Source organism: Salmo salar, chromosome 02, assembly GCF_965601325.2.
Source record: "Salmo salar chromosome 02, fSalSal1, whole genome shotgun sequence".
Taxonomy (NCBI): domain Eukaryota; kingdom Metazoa; phylum Chordata; class Actinopteri; order Salmoniformes; family Salmonidae; genus Salmo; species Salmo salar.
The window spans coordinates 11,110,830-11,127,591 of record NC_138292.1 but is presented as its reverse complement, the minus strand read 5'-3'; the positions used below and the strand labels follow the sequence as shown (position 1 = coordinate 11,127,591).

General features: G+C 42.7%; 1 protein-coding gene across 1 annotated transcript; it reads left to right on the top strand.

The window, feature by feature from the left end:
* The first annotated feature begins 9,898 nt into the window (after nt 1–9,898).
* LOC106595523 (metastasis-associated in colon cancer protein 1) lies at nt 9,899–15,793 on the top strand. Its single transcript, XM_045697276.2, has 5 exons — nt 9,899–10,035; nt 11,350–11,475; nt 11,857–13,910; nt 14,074–14,262; nt 14,548–15,793. The coding sequence occupies exons 1-5, from the start codon at nt 10,008–10,010 to the stop codon at nt 14,749–14,751; spliced, it is 2,601 nt and encodes an 866-aa protein (XP_045553232.1). The 5' UTR covers nt 9,899–10,007; the 3' UTR covers nt 14,752–15,793.
* Nucleotides 15,794–16,762: the final 969 nt, after the last annotated feature.

Here is a 16,762-nt window from a genome sequence, read left to right as displayed (position 1 = left end):
GACCATGAGGTCAGTGAATCATTCTATGCAGTCAGTCAGTTACTCAAGCGCAGATTTACGTGATAAGTGTATTAACTTTTGAATTGAAGTTCCTCTGACAGGTGCGCTGTCACACCTCAAAGTCATATGGTTGGCATCATATTTCTGCTTCTGTGGGTGTGACAAGCAACTTTCATAACCTTTGAAATGCATCCAAGTGCTAATCTGAAATTGTCCTCAACTCGGATCCTGAAATCTCAAAGGAAAAGAGAGACACAATGTCATTGTAAGCTTATTATTATAAATGTTATTTATTTCATTAATGAATATTCAGCATACACATTTGTACCATTGTTCTAATGACATTCTAATGACATTCATTCATTCAAATGATATTTGCCAGGGGCTTGGACACTGCAGTATCCTGCCAAGTGAATATTAGGGTAATCAATAACATGTTTGAATATTCAGATTATCAATACCGTGTTTGAATATTAGGATGATCAATAACATGTCTTAATATTAGGATAATCAAACCAATGTCTGAATATTATGAGGATCAATACCATGTTTGAATATTAGGATAATCAATACCATGTTTGGCCCCACTATGGGTCTTCTTCAGGACTATGGTTGCCCAAAACACTGGCCCCTCAAAGCCAATGGCTGTCGTACTTTTACATTCATCCCGTCACATATCAGTAAAAGTGGAATAAATATAATCCTTATAAGTGGAATAAGACCACTCTTACTAGCAGATAGTCTCCCATCAGACAACGATGTTTTTCGTTTTCAGAATTAAACGTATGGTTAAATTAGATGCCAACCTAAGAATCTTGTTTCTTGTTATTTTATGTCCAGAATAATATCTGGACCAAGACTTTAATTTGAATGAGCATTTAAATGTTTAATTATATTAATATTAAGAATCTCGACCCAGTGATCCAGTCAGATTAATCAACCTGACATTGATCTGATTTTCCTTCCAGATTTTTTCCTCTACTTAATGGCGAATCTCAGGAAAACGTAATTACTTTGATGACATGTTAGTGATCGTGCTACTCAAGATATATGAACTCTCCTAACACCATGTTGTTGAGGAAATACAGTATGATCTGGCACTGAGATATACCTGATGTGTACGTGTGTGTGCACAACTGTGTGCGTGTGTTTGAATAATGCACAGGTCATGGCGAGAATGCAGAAGATGCTATCTACAATGTTTGAGATGCTATCTAGGAAAACAAGTTTGTCTGAGTATTTGGAGAACTGTATTGTTCAACATGTATGAACTCTGAACATACTGGCTTGTATAACCATGCATTCCAGATTGAATTACATAAACTACTACCCTACTGTTTAATCTAGAAAAAGGGTTCAGGCTAACTATGTTCTCTAAACAGCTGTTGGTCCCACTCTAGACAAAATGTAACTGTTAAGGCTTAATTGAAGCCTATGGACCGTAGATGCTGTGTTCATATTGCATTCATATTGCATTCAAATGCAACATTTGGAAAAGCATAAGAAGTAAAGACCTTTTTATATCACAATGAATGATGTTTTCATATCAATTGTTTGTGAATCAGTAGAGCTTAAAATATGGACATACTGTATTGTAAGAGTCAATACTAGTCTACACATGTGTAGGCCTGACATAGCACACAGTAAATTAACTTCCTTCACATTAAATGAACCTGCTATGGCATTTGAAGCACCAGGAACCCGCATCCACTAGGATCCCTGGAAGTAAATAGTCCCACTGATATAATCTACAGGTGTAGGTGTCACGGCTTTCTTCGTCGGAGGACGATATAGCGAAATCGTCGTCCGAAAACAATGCAAAAACAATCTCCCACAAATACAAGACAAACACACCCAACTAATATAGGACTTCCAATCAAAGGCAACACCAAACAGCTGCCTTCAATTGGAAGTCCACCCCAATTAACTCAACATAGAAACACACTCACTAGACTACACATAGAAATACATAAACATAGACCATAACTCAAAACCCGGAAATAATAAATCAAACGCCCTCCTAACTAACACACCACCCTGAACCACATAAAACAAATACCCTCTGCCACGTTCTGACCAAACTACAATAACAATTAACCCTTATACTGGCCAGGACGTGACAGTAGGATCTTAATTTGATCACTCCTTTGTTGCTCAGAATTTATGGCCTAAACGTTCAAATCCTTATTTTGCTGTGACAATATAGGTAAAATTAAGATTCTACATCTGTACACACTTTTAACTTTTAACCAGGTGAGAGAGCTTAACCCCTTGCCACTGTCACGTCTACTCCCGCTCCCCCTCTCCAGCGCTCGACGTCGCCAGTTTACTCATTATTACGCACACCTGCCACCATCGTTACGCGCACCTGTACCTCATGAGACTCACCTAGACTCCATCACCTTCCTGATTACCTTCCCTATATCCGTCACTCCCTTTGGTTCTTTCCCCAGGCGTTATTGATTCTGATTCTGTTTCATGTCTACACTAATCGTGTTTCATGTTTTATTCTGTTATGTATTAAATTCACTACCTGTACTTGCTTCCCGATTCTTAGCGTACACGTTACAGCCACGTGCAGGACCAGTCAAGTTTGGACACCTACTCATTCAAGGTTTATTCTCGCTATACACCAAGTCACTTAGCTCTGTCATATCCTCACATGGTCTCTCCTATCATTGCTCCTATCATCTCCTATCATTGCTACGCAGACGACACACAATTAATCTTCTCCTTTCCCCCTTCTGATAACCAGGTGGTGAATCGCATCTCTGCATGTCTGGCAGACATATCAGTGTGGATGACGGATCACCACCTCAAGCTGAACCTCGGCAAGACGGAGCTGCTCTTCCTCCCGGGGAAGCACTGCCCGTTCCATGATCTCGCCATCACGGTTGACAACTCCATTGTGTCCTCCTCCCAGAGTGCTAAGAGCCTTGGCGTGACCCTGGACAACACCCTGTCGTTCTCCGCTAGCATCAAGGCGGTGACCCGATCCTGTAGGTTCATGCTCTACAACATTCGCAGAGTACGACCTTGCCTTACACAGGAAGCGGCGCAGGTCCTAATCCAGGCACTTGTCATCTCCCGTCTGGATTACTGCAACTCGCTGCTGGCGGGGCTCCCTGCCTGTGCCATTAAACCCCTACAACTCATCCAGAACGCCGCAGCCCGTCTGGTGTTCAACCTTCCCAAGTTCTCTCACGTCACCCCGCTCCTCCGCACACTCCACTGACTTCCAGTTGAAGCTCGCATCTGCTACAAGACCATGGTGCTTGCCTACGGAGCTGTGAGGGGAACAGCACCTCCGTACCTTCAGGCTCTGATCAGTCCCTACACCCAAAGAAGGGCACTGCGTTCATCCACCTCTGGCCTGCTCGCCTCCCTACCTCTGCGGAAGCACAGTTCCCACTCAGCCCAGTCAAAACTGTTCACTGCTCTGGCACCCCAATGGTGCTCCCTCACGACGCCAGGACAGCGGAGTCAATCACCACCTTCCCGGAGACACCTGAAACCCCACCTCTTTAAGGAATACCTGGGATAGGATAAAGTAATCCTTCTAACCCCCCCCCCCCCCCCCAAAAAAAGATATAGATGTACTATTGTAAAGTGGTTGTTCCACTGGATATCATAAGGTGAATGCTGGATAAGAGCGTCTGCTAAATGACGTAAATGTAAATGTAAATGTTATTGACTGCGTGAATCAAGCCTTCATGGCCGAATTGCTGCAAAGAAACCAATACTAAAGGACACCAAATAGAAGAGACTTATCATGTTTAAGGTATGACCCAGATGCAGACAGTTTTGAAGAAACAAAAGTTTATTCCTTAAACAGGGGCAGGCCAGCGACAGGGCAAGGCAGGCAAGGGTCCAGAACGGCAGGCAGTCTCAGGGTCAGGGCAGGCAGGGGTCAAAAACAGGGAAAGACAAAACAGGAGCAAGAAACAGGCAGGAGCAGGGAAACAAATGCTGGTAGGTTCTACGAACGAAACAAACTGGCAACAGACAAACAGAGAACACAGGTATAAATACACAGGGCATAACGGGAAAGATGGGCGACACGTGGAGGAGGGTGGAGACAAACACAAAAACAGGTGAAACAGATCAGGGCGTGACAGTACCAACACCCCCCCCCCCCCCCCCCCAGGAGCGCCATACCTGGTTGACCAGGATTCCGGCGTTGGAACTCAGAGATGAGGCCCAGAAACAGGTGACAAAGGGCTGCGAGACATGGGTTTAACTCTAGACATATGACAAGTAGGATGTATACGGAGGGTACAGGGCAAAAGAAGACGAACAGCAGAGGGGCTAATGATCTTGGAGCATGGGAGAATGGTCTCGGCTTCTGGGGGTGTAGTCGCAGGGCTATAGCGGCGTGCCAGCACGTCCGGCTAGACATTGTAGGTTATTGGTCGGTGCTGCGGAAGCAAAGTGGCCCGGGCGTTACTGAACCCCTCCCGGAGTTCCTGGCACTCCGCGGAAATGGCGGAGAGGTCCCGGGGCAATTTTCCAGCCCCCAGGAAGACGTCCTGGGGCAGGCAGAACTGACTTCAGGCAATGAGCGTGGCAGAATGGGCTCCAGCCCACTATGGCACCAGTAGACCAGTCAATAGAGAGATTGTGTTGCTGGAGCCAAGAGAATCCCAATACCACGGGAACCTGCAGAGACCACGAGGCAACTCCTCGTGCCTTCCAATGGTGGATCCTTGGGAGGAGTGGGCGTTGCGAAGCTGGTACGAGTCTGCTGGGTCAGTCAGTGCCAGTTCGTACTATCACATTTAAGGTATGACCCAGATGCAGACAGTGTTGAAGAAACAAAAGTTTATTCCTTAAACAGGGGCAGGCAAATGACAGGGCAAGGCAGGCAGGGGTCAATAATCCAGAGAGGATGTAAGGGTCCAGAACAGCAAGGCAGGCTCAGGGTCAGGCAGGCAGGGGTCAAAAACCGGGAAAGACTAGAAAACAGGACCAAGAAACAGGCAGGAGCAGGGAAACAAATGCTGGTAGGTTCTACAAACAAATCGAACTGGCAACAGACAAACAGAGAACACAGGTATAAATACACTGGGATAATGGGAAAGATGGGCGACACCTGGGAGAGGGCGGAGACAAACACAAAAACAGATGAAGCAGATCAGGGCATGACAAGACTTGCTTGGGCGAAGAAACATGAGCAATGGACATTGGACTGGTGGAAATCTGTTCTTTGGTCTGATGAGTCCACATTTGAGATTTTTGGTTCCAACTGTCTTTGTGAGATGCAGAGTAGGTGTGGTTCCCACCGTGAAGCATGGAGGGAGAGGTGTGATGGTGTGGGGGTGCTTTGCTGGTGACACTGTCTGTGATTTATTTAGAATTCAAGGCACACTTAACCAGCATGGCTACCACAGTATTATGCAGTGATATGCCATCCCATCTGGTTTGTGCTTAGTGGGACTATCATTTGATTTTCAACAGGACATTGACCCAACACACCTCCAGGCTGTGTAAGGGCTATTTGACCAAGAAGGAGAGTGATGGAGTGCTGCATCAGATGACCTGGCCTCCACAATCACCTGACATCAATCCAATTGAGATGATTTGGGATGAGTTGGACTGCAGAGTGAAGGAAAAGCAGCCAACAAGCGCTCATGTGGGAACTCCTCCAAGACCGTTGGAAAATCATTCCAGGTGAAGCTGGTTGAGAGAATGTCAAGAGTGTGCAAAGCTGTCATCAAGGCAAAGGGTGGCTACTTTGAAGATGTTTTTGGTTATTACATGATTACATATGTGTTATGTCATAGTTTTGATGTCTTCACTACTATTCTACATTGTCAAAAATAGAAAAAATAAAGAAAACCCTGGAATGAGTAGGTGTGTCCAAACTTTTGACTGGTACTGTACTTCTCTCCTTCCTAGCTGGTTTGGTCATGCAATTCATACATGTTGCTGGTCTGAAGTTCGCAGCGGTCTAAGGCACTGCATCTCAGTGCTAGAGGCGTCACTACGGACCCCCTGGTTCGAATCCAGGCTGTATCACAACTGGCCCTGATTGGGAGTCCCATAGGGCGGTGCACAATTGGCCCAGTGTCGTCCGGGTTTGGCCGGTGTAGGCCGTCATTGTAAATAAGAATTTGTTCTCAACTGACTTGCCCAGTTAAATAAAGGTTCAATTAAAAAAAGGTTACATTAAAACATCTGGGTAAACTATCTTCATGCAATTCGAACATGCTGCTGCCCCAAAGTTAACAGTAAAAAAATATTTGAACTGTTGAATACAGTCTCTTCTGGCTCATAGATTACTTTCAGTGGTTCTCAACCTTTTTTGGTTACTGTACCACCAATTTAATTTTGCTCTGCCCGGAGTGCCCCTGAAGGAGCCCCTCATGTGCCATTTACCAGTAGGCCTATGATCTCATGAGTCTTCTCAAGTACCCTCTGTGTGTAGGTCAAGTACCCATAGCGGTCCAAGTAGCCCTGGTTGGGAACCACTGTTGTAAGTAATGTTGTAATTTGGGTGAACTATCCCTTTAATACAAAGTGATTCACATATTGCTACTTTCCACAGAGACTCTAGCCCCGTTTATACCTGGTTCTAACATGCGTCCCTTGTCTTGATCTTGTCCACATTCTGATTGTGTCCACATTTTTAGACAGGTGTAGATGATTAACAGATGCATTATGAACTGATTTTGATCAGATTTTATAAGTGTAAACGGATAGGATCAGGACAAGATTGGGACAAGATCAGGACAAAGGGGGCATGTTAGTGGCAGGTATCAACGGGCCTTATGATGATGCTCATGGCTCATTTTTGAGTAGCAAGGCTCTATATGAGGGGGAAAGACGTTTTCACTCAATGTACAGTCAGTCAAGTAAATTTTTATCCTGGCACAACAACACCTTAAGAGCACCACTAGAGAGCAGACTTTAGTCAACTTTCTCAACAGCATAGTATCGAACCAGCATTGTGATGCGAGTTTGTTTAAGGATGACCAGTAGGAGGCATATCTGTCTCACTTCCTTCACGTCATTGTCAGTAGAGTTGTCCAAAGCATCGACTACTACAGTACCAGTTTCAGGGGTATGATATGTACCATACTGAAATATTTTATCAATCATATTTTATTTAAAAAAGCATTAATTTGAGGGCTGAGCACCAAAAGGGCATAACCTTAATCTGTAAGTGAAGTTTTATTTGCATTTTGCCTTTCACAATAATTGGATGTGCTACCCAGAGTTTTAAATAGGTGCTGTATGACCGTCTTTTCCCCATAAAAAATTAACATTCATAATCTACTCAGGAGAGCTTAGTCGCATTCCTCCAACACCAGCTACTTTCAGAGGCCAAGGTCAGCACGACACCACACCAGCTCTGGCCACAATAATAGTGGTTCTGGCCACAATTCAGCCACTTCAACTTTTCATTGAGTTTGGAAATTAGGTTTGGATATTGAGTTTGGATATTGGGTTTGGATATTGAGTTTAGACAAGATATATGAGTGCAAACTCAACACCACAAACATATGATGTGCATAAAGTAATTGGCTGGAAGAAACACCCACGTTTATACTAAGAGAGAGGATCACAATGTTATTCACATACAGTACCAGTCAAAAGTTTGGACACACCAACTCATTCAAGGGTTTTTCTTTATTTGTACTCTTTTCTACATTGTGGAATAATAGTAAAGACATCAAAACTATACAATAACACATACGGAATCCTGTTGTAACCAAAAAAGTGTTAAACAAATCAAAATATATTTTATATTTGAGATTCTTTAAAGTAGTCACCCTTTGCCTTGATGACAGCTTTGCACACTTTTGGCATTCTCTCAACCAGCTTCATGAGGTAGTCACCTGGAATGCATTTCATTTAACGGGTGTGCCTTGTTAAAAGTTCATTTGTGGAATTTCTTTCCTTCTCAATGTGTTTGAGACAATCAGTTGTGTTGTGACAAGGTAACGGTGGTATTCAGAAGATAGCTCTATTTGGTAAAAGACCAAGTCCATATTATGGCAAGAACAGCTCAAATAAGCAAAGAAAACTGACAGTCCCTCATTACTTTAAGACATGAAGGTCAGTCAATGCGGAAAATTTCAATAACTTTGAAAGTTTCTTCAAGTGCAGTTTCTTCAAGTGCAAACCATCAAGCGCTATGATGAAACTGTCTCTAATGAAGACCGCCTCAGGAAAGGAAGGCCCAGAGTTACCAATGATGCAGAGGATAAGTAGATTAGAGTTACCAGCATCAGAAATTGCAGCCCAAATAAATGCTTCACAGAGTTCAAGTAACAGACACATCTCAACATCAACTTTTCAGAGGAGGCTGTGTGAATCAAGCCTTCATGGTAAAATTGCTGCTAAGTAACCACTACTAAAGGACACCAATAAGAAGAAGAGACTTACTTGGGCCAAGAAACATGAGCAATGGACATTAGTCCGATGGAAATCTGTGGTTTGGTCTGATGAGTCCAAATTTGAGATTTTTGGTTCCAACCACTGTCTTTGTGAGACGCAGAGTAGGTGAACGGGTGACATCGCATATGTGGTTCCCACCGTGAAGCATGGAGGAGGAGGTGTGATGGTGTGGGGGTGCTTTGCTGGTGACACTGTTTGTGATTTATTTAGAATTCAAGGCACACTTAACCAGCATGGCTACCACAGCATTCTGCAGCAATACTCCATCCCATCTGGATTGTGCTTAGTGGGACTATCATTTGTTTTTCAACAGGACAATGACCCAGGCCGTGTAAGGGCTATTTGACCAAGAAGGAGAGTGATGGAATGATGCATCAAATGACCTGGCCTCCACAATCACCCGACCTCAACCCAATTGAGATGGTTTGGGATGAGTTGGACCGCAGAGTGAAGGAAAAGCAGCCAACAAGTGCTCAGCATATGTGGGAACTCCTTCAAGACTGTTGGAAAAACATTCCAGGTGAACTTGGTTGAGAAAATGACAAGAGTGTGCAAAGCTGACATCATTGCAAAGGGTGGCTACTTTGAAGAATCTAAAATACTTTTTTGGTTTCTCTTTGCTAATTTTATATGTTCTTGCAATCATATGGATTTGGTATTTTACCATATAGGGCTATCTTATATACATATACCACACCTACCTTGTCACAACACAACTGATTGGCTCAAATGCATTGTGAAAGAAAGAAATTCCACAAATTAACTTTTAACAAGGCACATCTGTTAAATGAAATGCATTCCAGGTGACTACCTCATGACGCTGGGTGAGAGAATACCAAGAGTGCGCAAAGCTGTCTTCAAGGCAAAGGGTGGCTATTTGAAGAATCTCAAATATAAAATATATTTTGATTTGTTTAACACGTTTTGGGTTACTACATGATTCCATATGTGTTATTTCATAGTTTTGACGTCTTCACTATTAATCTACAATGTAGAAAATAGTAAAAATTAAGAAAAACCCTTGAATGAGTTGGTGTGTCCAAACTTTTGACTGGTACTGTACATTTAATGTAGGCTATCTAGGCCATATTAGGCTACAAGTGATGACAAAACTTTCAAGCAATACACTACATTAACTAATTGAGTAACACAATATATAACTTGTAATCAAAACTCTTTGTTTAAAGCAAACAGTAAATAGCTTATACATGTGTTATGACCCATCATTTATAATAGCTTAAATGATTATGCATGATGAGGCCAATTTTGTAATTGAACTGTCTGCCCTTCACATAATTGCATCCGCGGGAGAAAAAAAGTGTCTCTACCGTAATGACAGAACACTGAAACTACCTAGTTTCTGCTGCAGTTTCAGGTGTTGCGACACTCTTTGCGTAAATACAGGATTGCATTAGGGATATTGTAGTTTTATTATAAAGTTAAACCAGCTCCTTTGAAGAGTAGCTTCATTGTTTTTGAACTACTAGTCCCGGAATGCTTGTAGTTTCAAAGCAAACAGAAGGCGAGAGTTGTGGCTTGAAGGTGTAAAGATATGATTTGGTCTGACTCGCTTCCTAAAAAAAAGTTAGTGTCTAAATAAGGCTATGGTGGAAACCAGTTTGGGGAGACATGGTAAGTAAATATTGTTACAATGTTTCTGCTGTTTCTACCGACGTTGGAAATTGTAGGCAAGTGTGCAAATCTAGTAGCCGAACGGAATCATAACATTTGTATGAACATAGTACAGGTTGGTCTATCTTGTGTTTGAACGTTTGACATCTAGGCTATATATATATATATATATATATATATATATATTATCATCATACAGAACTACATAGCCACTGGTTTACCGTAGTTGAAGCGCACAAGCGAGCGTTTGTAATACACCTGTTGACTCTGCAGAAACGGTATTTTTGTAAATATGGCAGAGACAGCGGAGCAGCATTTCTACATGGGAAAAAACAACTATTACAGTAGTCATACTGTATGTAGCCTAATGTTGATGATGATGGTTTATTCACATCTAGCTCTGTCTCTATATATTTTCTCCACGATAAGGTAGGCTATCCAACAGGTGCGCCTGAACTAGGCTTCTGTATTTCGAGATAAGGTGAAATTTGGCAGGAGGGTTGGCTACCCACCCACCCACCCACACATTCAAGAAGCGGCTTTGCGGAATAACTGATTGTTGAATCCCAGACAAGAGCAACCTGTTTGTGTGCACTCGTGTACAACCCAAATTAATTATGACTGACTCACTGCGACAACAACATAGGCTATACATGAATGATAAGAAGTCTCCCTTTACGCAAACAAATGACAGTCTGAATGAGTTCATGCTTTCTGCTCTATAAAATATGTTACCTCAAACTAAACCCACAGGTAGCCCCAGGTAAAGAATCTCAGGTCTGAACCAGTGTGGAGGAAATGGACTAACAATGGCATAGAGCTGGGCCATATGGCCTAAAAATATAAATTCGAGGTATCGGCCATCCCTACTACGGCACCACAAAACTACTTTTGGTAAACGAAAGAAACTGTAGGCCTATCTAGATATGTTGTTTCTCTGTGTTTTCATAGGCTTTTCTTTCGCTTCCGCTGTTGGCTACTTTATCCGTATTCTTAAACTATCATGTTTGTAGCCACGCGTTATAGAATAAACAGCCAGGGTAGAAAACATATAACAGTGTACGACATTGGCCTATATATTTTAGCGACCTTAACTTGACACCTAGCGACTTTGTCAAGTGGTTCGGACCTCTTGGCATAGCGGTTAAGGTCTTGGCTTGACAGCCGCTGGACCCGAATTCGAGCCACGGCAACCCTCCGAATTCAGCAAAATAGTATATAGGTTATACTGTGTACTCTATATTATTATGCGAACTGATTGCAATTTGAGGTGTAGTAATTGTGTATGTAACTTATGAATCTTAATGTTTACAGATGTGAAGATGGCAGCTGTCAGAGCAAAGTCATTTCGTCGCCAAGGAAGTCTCATTAGGAGCAAATCTGAGGGGACGTTGATTGATCTAGACGACACTGGAACGCTGAACATCAACAATTTAAACGGTAGCCTACTCTAACGTTTATGAAATATATTGTCTTTGAACTAGATGTCATTAATAGGTTTCCACAAATCAGGTAACTTTCCCAGGTTTTCCAGAGATCCCAGTTGGAAGATTCACCGGGATTTTTGGAAAACCTGGTAGTCTTGGGAAAGTTACTAGATTTTTGCAACCCTGGTTATGAAACAATTTCAAATATCGGATTGCATTATGTGTATTGTACAGTAGCTCCTTTGAGTGGTACCCTCATTTAAAATAATGCCTGTTTAAAGAGCAACAACCAGTATTGAAGCCCATTCTGTGTGATTTTACCATGCGCTCATATGTATGTTTTATATTAGTAAGTAAGGCTTTGATTTGACACAGATATTTTGTATTTTTACAGGGAGTAGTTACATAATAAATCAAGTGACAAAACATTCTGAGTGGCCTGTGTTGCAGCCGGAGGTCAAACATGGAAGTCAAACCACAAATCCATTCTGGAACAAACTGTCGATATCCAATCCATTTTTGGATGACATTTTACACACAAACAATGACAAAACGTTAATGAACGCTGATCTATCAATACAGAAAGATGAACTTTCAACTCTGTTTGACAGTGAGAACTTTGATGCCAGTAGCACATCTTCGGACGAAACAAACTTCGTCCATTTTGCGGATACCAAGCGAAAGAGCATAAGACAATCAGGGAGATGGAAGAGTGCCTCGGATATTCTCGGCGACCTGGAGAGAAAGGAACCGAAAAGGGAAAACAGCTTCAAATTGTCAGCAGGCCCATTTCTGAATGCAGATTTTGAGTGGTTGAAAAATGACCGGGAGGCTTACAAAATGGCCTGGTTGAGTCACAGGCAGCTAACGAGGTCATGTCTTGACCTAGGCCTGATGAGTCAGAGTCCTGGATGGGCCCAGACCCAAGCCACCGACTCTCAGATAGTCTGCAAGATAGGTCACAACGGAGGGTCACTACAGTTACCAGACTCGGATATTACCGCCCATATTCCAGAGGGCCATGTTCCTGCTGGGGAGGTTCAGGAGGTTGCACTGAAAGCCATCCTGGAGCCCCCTCACGGGCTGAACAACAACTACATGACAACCGTGAGTCCGCTCCTGGAGGTGAGTCTCAGCAACACGAGCGGAAAGGAATCCATCTCGCTGGAAATGAAAATGGTCGCGGAGGTCAAGAAGGATCCCATAAGTCAGGTCATGACCACATTTGTGGGACTAGTGTCCAACAAGAGAGAGGGACCTTATCAGAAAGTCAAGGACTGTTACATTTACAAGAACATCATGCAGATGAATCTTCAAGACTTAAAGTCTAATTTCTATGTTATTGTAGCCGCAGAGGCCTCGGTTATCCAGCCCCCTGCTACATCCGTTTGGGATTACCTGGATCGTCAAGTCACCGTCGCCGTTTATGGCCCAAAGTATATCCATCCGTCTTTCAAAGTGGTTGTGGTCGTCTCTTGCCACGATAACGTTCCACCGAGGCTTCCGTTCTCAGATATCCACAGGGGAAGCAGAAACTTGCCCCCTCTGGTGCTACAGCTCTGGGAGAAGCACCAGTTTAGCCCAGAGAGGCTGAATGACCTACACATCGCGACTTCCGTCATAGCGTCAAAGTTCGAAGTCAAAGCCCAGGATAAAAGGAAAGAGGTGAGACAAGGGCTACTCAAACTGGGTAAAGTCATTCACCTGCCTCTTGAGCTGGCCAAGATGGGCAATGGGGAGATGGATTCCTTTAAACTACGCTTCCAGGTGAGGGATTCAAACAGTGTCACTGTAGCAGAGTTCCAGGTGTCTTCCCCTGCAGCGGCACCTATTCACTCTGAAAAGCGAGGTCCCATGCGAAACAAAATGTGTCAATCGCTAGCTATACCGGAGGAATCTGTCCCAGAGTTCCCCAAATTCGGGACCAGACCTGTGAAGGTGCAGTGTTACGGGGTGGCACTGAAGTCAGTGCTCCGTCAACCGCGAGTGGAGTACCTCCTGGAGTACTTCAAGGGTGACACCGTGGCTCTCCTTTCCAGAGAGACCGTGAGGTCGGTGGGCCAGTCCAAAGTCAAGGAGTGGTACATCGGCTTCCTCCGAGGCAGGACCGGCCTGGTCCATTGCAAGAACGTCAAGCTCATCACCCGAGACCAAGTGATCGACTTCAACGGCACTGACTTCACCACCGAGACCCTCTTGGACAACATGGCACTGCCGTTCAAGAAGCTCACCTACATCTACTCAGACATCCAGACACTGGTGACCAAACACATCCCCAGCTGGAGGGGCTTCGCTGATGCCCTGGGCTACTCGAGCTTGTTGCTCGACACAATCACACGGAGACATGCTGAAACAGAGGCTGAGAAGGTGGCCTGCGTGCTGGAGAAACTGAAGGAGGACTGCCACACCGAGAACAGCAAGAAGAAGTTCCAGCACAAGCTCATGATCGTAAGTGTAGAAAAGGAAGGGGCATGTTTGATAGGTCTCAGGTTTAGAGAAGAATCTTCAAACCAGCTTGACTTTTATTTTGAATGACTTTTTCTCTTTGCCAAATGCGCTTCATTTATTGCATTTCAAGTAAGTGTTTTGTATGTTGCTTTTTCCATCCTAGGGTCTGTTGAAGATGGACTCTCAGGCTCTAGTGGCTCATCTGATCCAGAACATGGTCATCCTGTCCACGGCGGTGGAGCTGGGTATCAGGTGGAGGGAGCTCGCTGAGAGGCTGGGGAAACTCTCCAGTGCTCAGATCGCTGCTTACGAGGCACCACACCGGGGGAAGAGTGGAGAAGTTAGCGCCGTGGTTAGTTCATTTTACTTTTATTTGTTGTATTTAGGAAAATGTGTTGTTCTTAGGAGATCACCCATTCATGATCTCATTGGATCAACAGACAAGGATTAGGAAGGCTGTACCAATACTTTTATTTGTATAGTCCATTATAGATGGGCTATAGATTTATTTCCACTGCTTTCATTGTACCGTTTACACCCTGCTGTATTCTGTGCATATGACGAATAAACTCTGATTTGATAGATTCCCCAACTATCAACTGAACTGAACTTGTGGATCTTCCTCTCTCTATTGTAGTCTATGTGGAAACCTGCCTATGACTTCCTGTACTCATGGAGCCAGCTGTACGGGGAGGGCTACCAGGACATGATCCAGGACCTCCACCTGGCCCTGGACAAGATGAAGAGCCCAATCACCAGACAGTGGAGGCAGCTGACCGGGGCGCTAATCGCAGTCAACTGTCTGGAGATCCTCAGGGTCTCGGCCTTCCCCAAACCATAGAACCATAGAATCCCACTGAGGAGCAGAATGAGCACACTGGAGCGCTCAAATGGGTAAGAACTGTAGAACTGAGGCCACAGAGGCCCTTTGATAAAGCTTACTGTGCAGTTCCCACTATCTTTGAATATGGAGGTCCTTGTTACGATGCAGAGGGTGAGGCGAAGATGAAGTCAATGTTTGTTCTTGTATTGTGCCGTGTCTTTACCCACTTTGTCAGAGTTTCTTCTTAGAGTTCAGTTCATGTCGTAAACATAATTATAGCTATATTACATTTTTCATTGTGGGCAGATACTTAAACTATATTGCTAGATTTTGTTCATACAAAGCCAGAACCAGTGTATGAACACATTCTGTTACACAGGATGCAAACGAACATATCTCAGCCATATTAACCATATTTGTCTTTACATGAGTTTTTATAAAGGATTCGTTTTGATAATTTGTCTAACAGATATCTGCTTCCTTTGACGTAATTTCTTAAGACAAAACAGCAGAAACTATATTGAGGCCTGTTACTTTGGGTTTTTCTGTTTGACACTATGTGTTAGTGCTTGTTATTGATTTTACATTAATAGTAAGGTAACATACAGTAGAGTTAGCGCTTCCAGTTGTCACACGTTTTTATACCTTTATATTTTATGTTACAATGTTACATGAAGTCCCCCTGGTTTTTCATTACATTTTACATTTATTTTAGAGGCTGTATTTACGCTCATTTTGATTAAGGTTGGAAGGGATTACATTTGTTTTATCTGCCAAATCCAATCCTCAGTATTTAGATTGATATTTTTTAACTCCGTGTCTTAAGCCCATCCATTGAAACCTTTTTCAGTGCATTTAGTGTTGTCTACTTGAAAATAGCATATTATGTTGAAATATATTTTAAATATGTAATATAATGTAAAACAACCTTGTTGTGATTTATCTGAAATATAATATTTCACAATGAAGATTTATAACTGAAATGGTGACCTGGTGTGTATGAAGTATGAATAAATATTACTTACATTTTGATAGATAAGTAATATATATCTATTTTCAATGAATTGTCAACTAAAGTAGTTAATTGAGAAGACCCATTATTTATGTTCTAGTTCATCACCAGGTTGTGAGTCACATGTCTTGTCTTGTAAGAGTAGCAGGGATAGTGAGCAGTAAGGGTCTGTGTCTTGCATTGTGGGTAGTGTAATAATGTGACAAGATACTACGAGTAGTGTCATGCGGTTCACTTTGGTCTCTAACATGTCACATCCGTTCAGTTAAAGATAAATTACAATATTTGGGTTCCGTTAGGGACTCCATTGACCTTAATACTGAAGTCTGTTTATAGAGGGGGATGATTGAAACGACTTGATTTACCATGGAAATAACACTTTAATTACATAGGCCTAGATCACATTCTCTGTACAGCCAGGTTGTATCCACAGAGGAAACCCTTCATTTAAAAGACCTGAAACTGAAATTCCCAATCCTATCTCCCCAATTTATCAGCAATGAATCCTGTCCTTGAACCCTATACAGAATTGAATCCTGTCCTAGAATTTCCTGGCTGTGTGTTTTCTGTTGACTTACTCTTGTTGACCTTTTTAGTTTGACTTTCTCTCCTCTGTTTATTTAAGCTGGTTTCAACTGAGAGTTGCATTGTATGGTCTTTAGTCTTTATCTGTTGGCGTTGGCAACGGGAAAGCTCAGGATGTCTATCCTGTTTCTGTTCTGTATTACAGGTAAATGTTATGACTGCATACATTCTGGCTTAAAATAGAAGAACAAATAAATATATAATATACTGTATGTATCTCCTTCCTGATACATTTACAGTCCTAAAGCAAAAAGATGTTCTGAATAGCTTTAAACAATGGCTGTTACATTATAACTACTGAAATATCTTGTCATTGAAATGATTTATAGTTCATCTGTTGTTGACAACAGAGAGACAATGGTCTTATTCAATATCCTGGTAATATTCCATCCAGATAGTGGACCAGTGACATGTTACTAGACCAGCATCAAG

What these genes read in the sequence shown, in the direction of transcription:
- LOC106595523 (XM_045697276.2), top strand. Translation starts at nt 10,008, where the DNA reads ATGGTGGAAACCAGTTTGGGGAGACATG. An exon ending in AACCAGTTTGGGGAGACATG is followed by an intron (nt 10,036 to 11,349) that starts GTAAGTAAATAT and finishes TAATGTTTACAG; the next exon opens with ATGTGAAGATGGCAGCTGTC. An exon ending in GAACATCAACAATTTAAACG is followed by an intron (nt 11,476 to 11,856) that starts GTAGCCTACTCT and finishes GTATTTTTACAG; the next exon opens with GGAGTAGTTACATAATAAAT.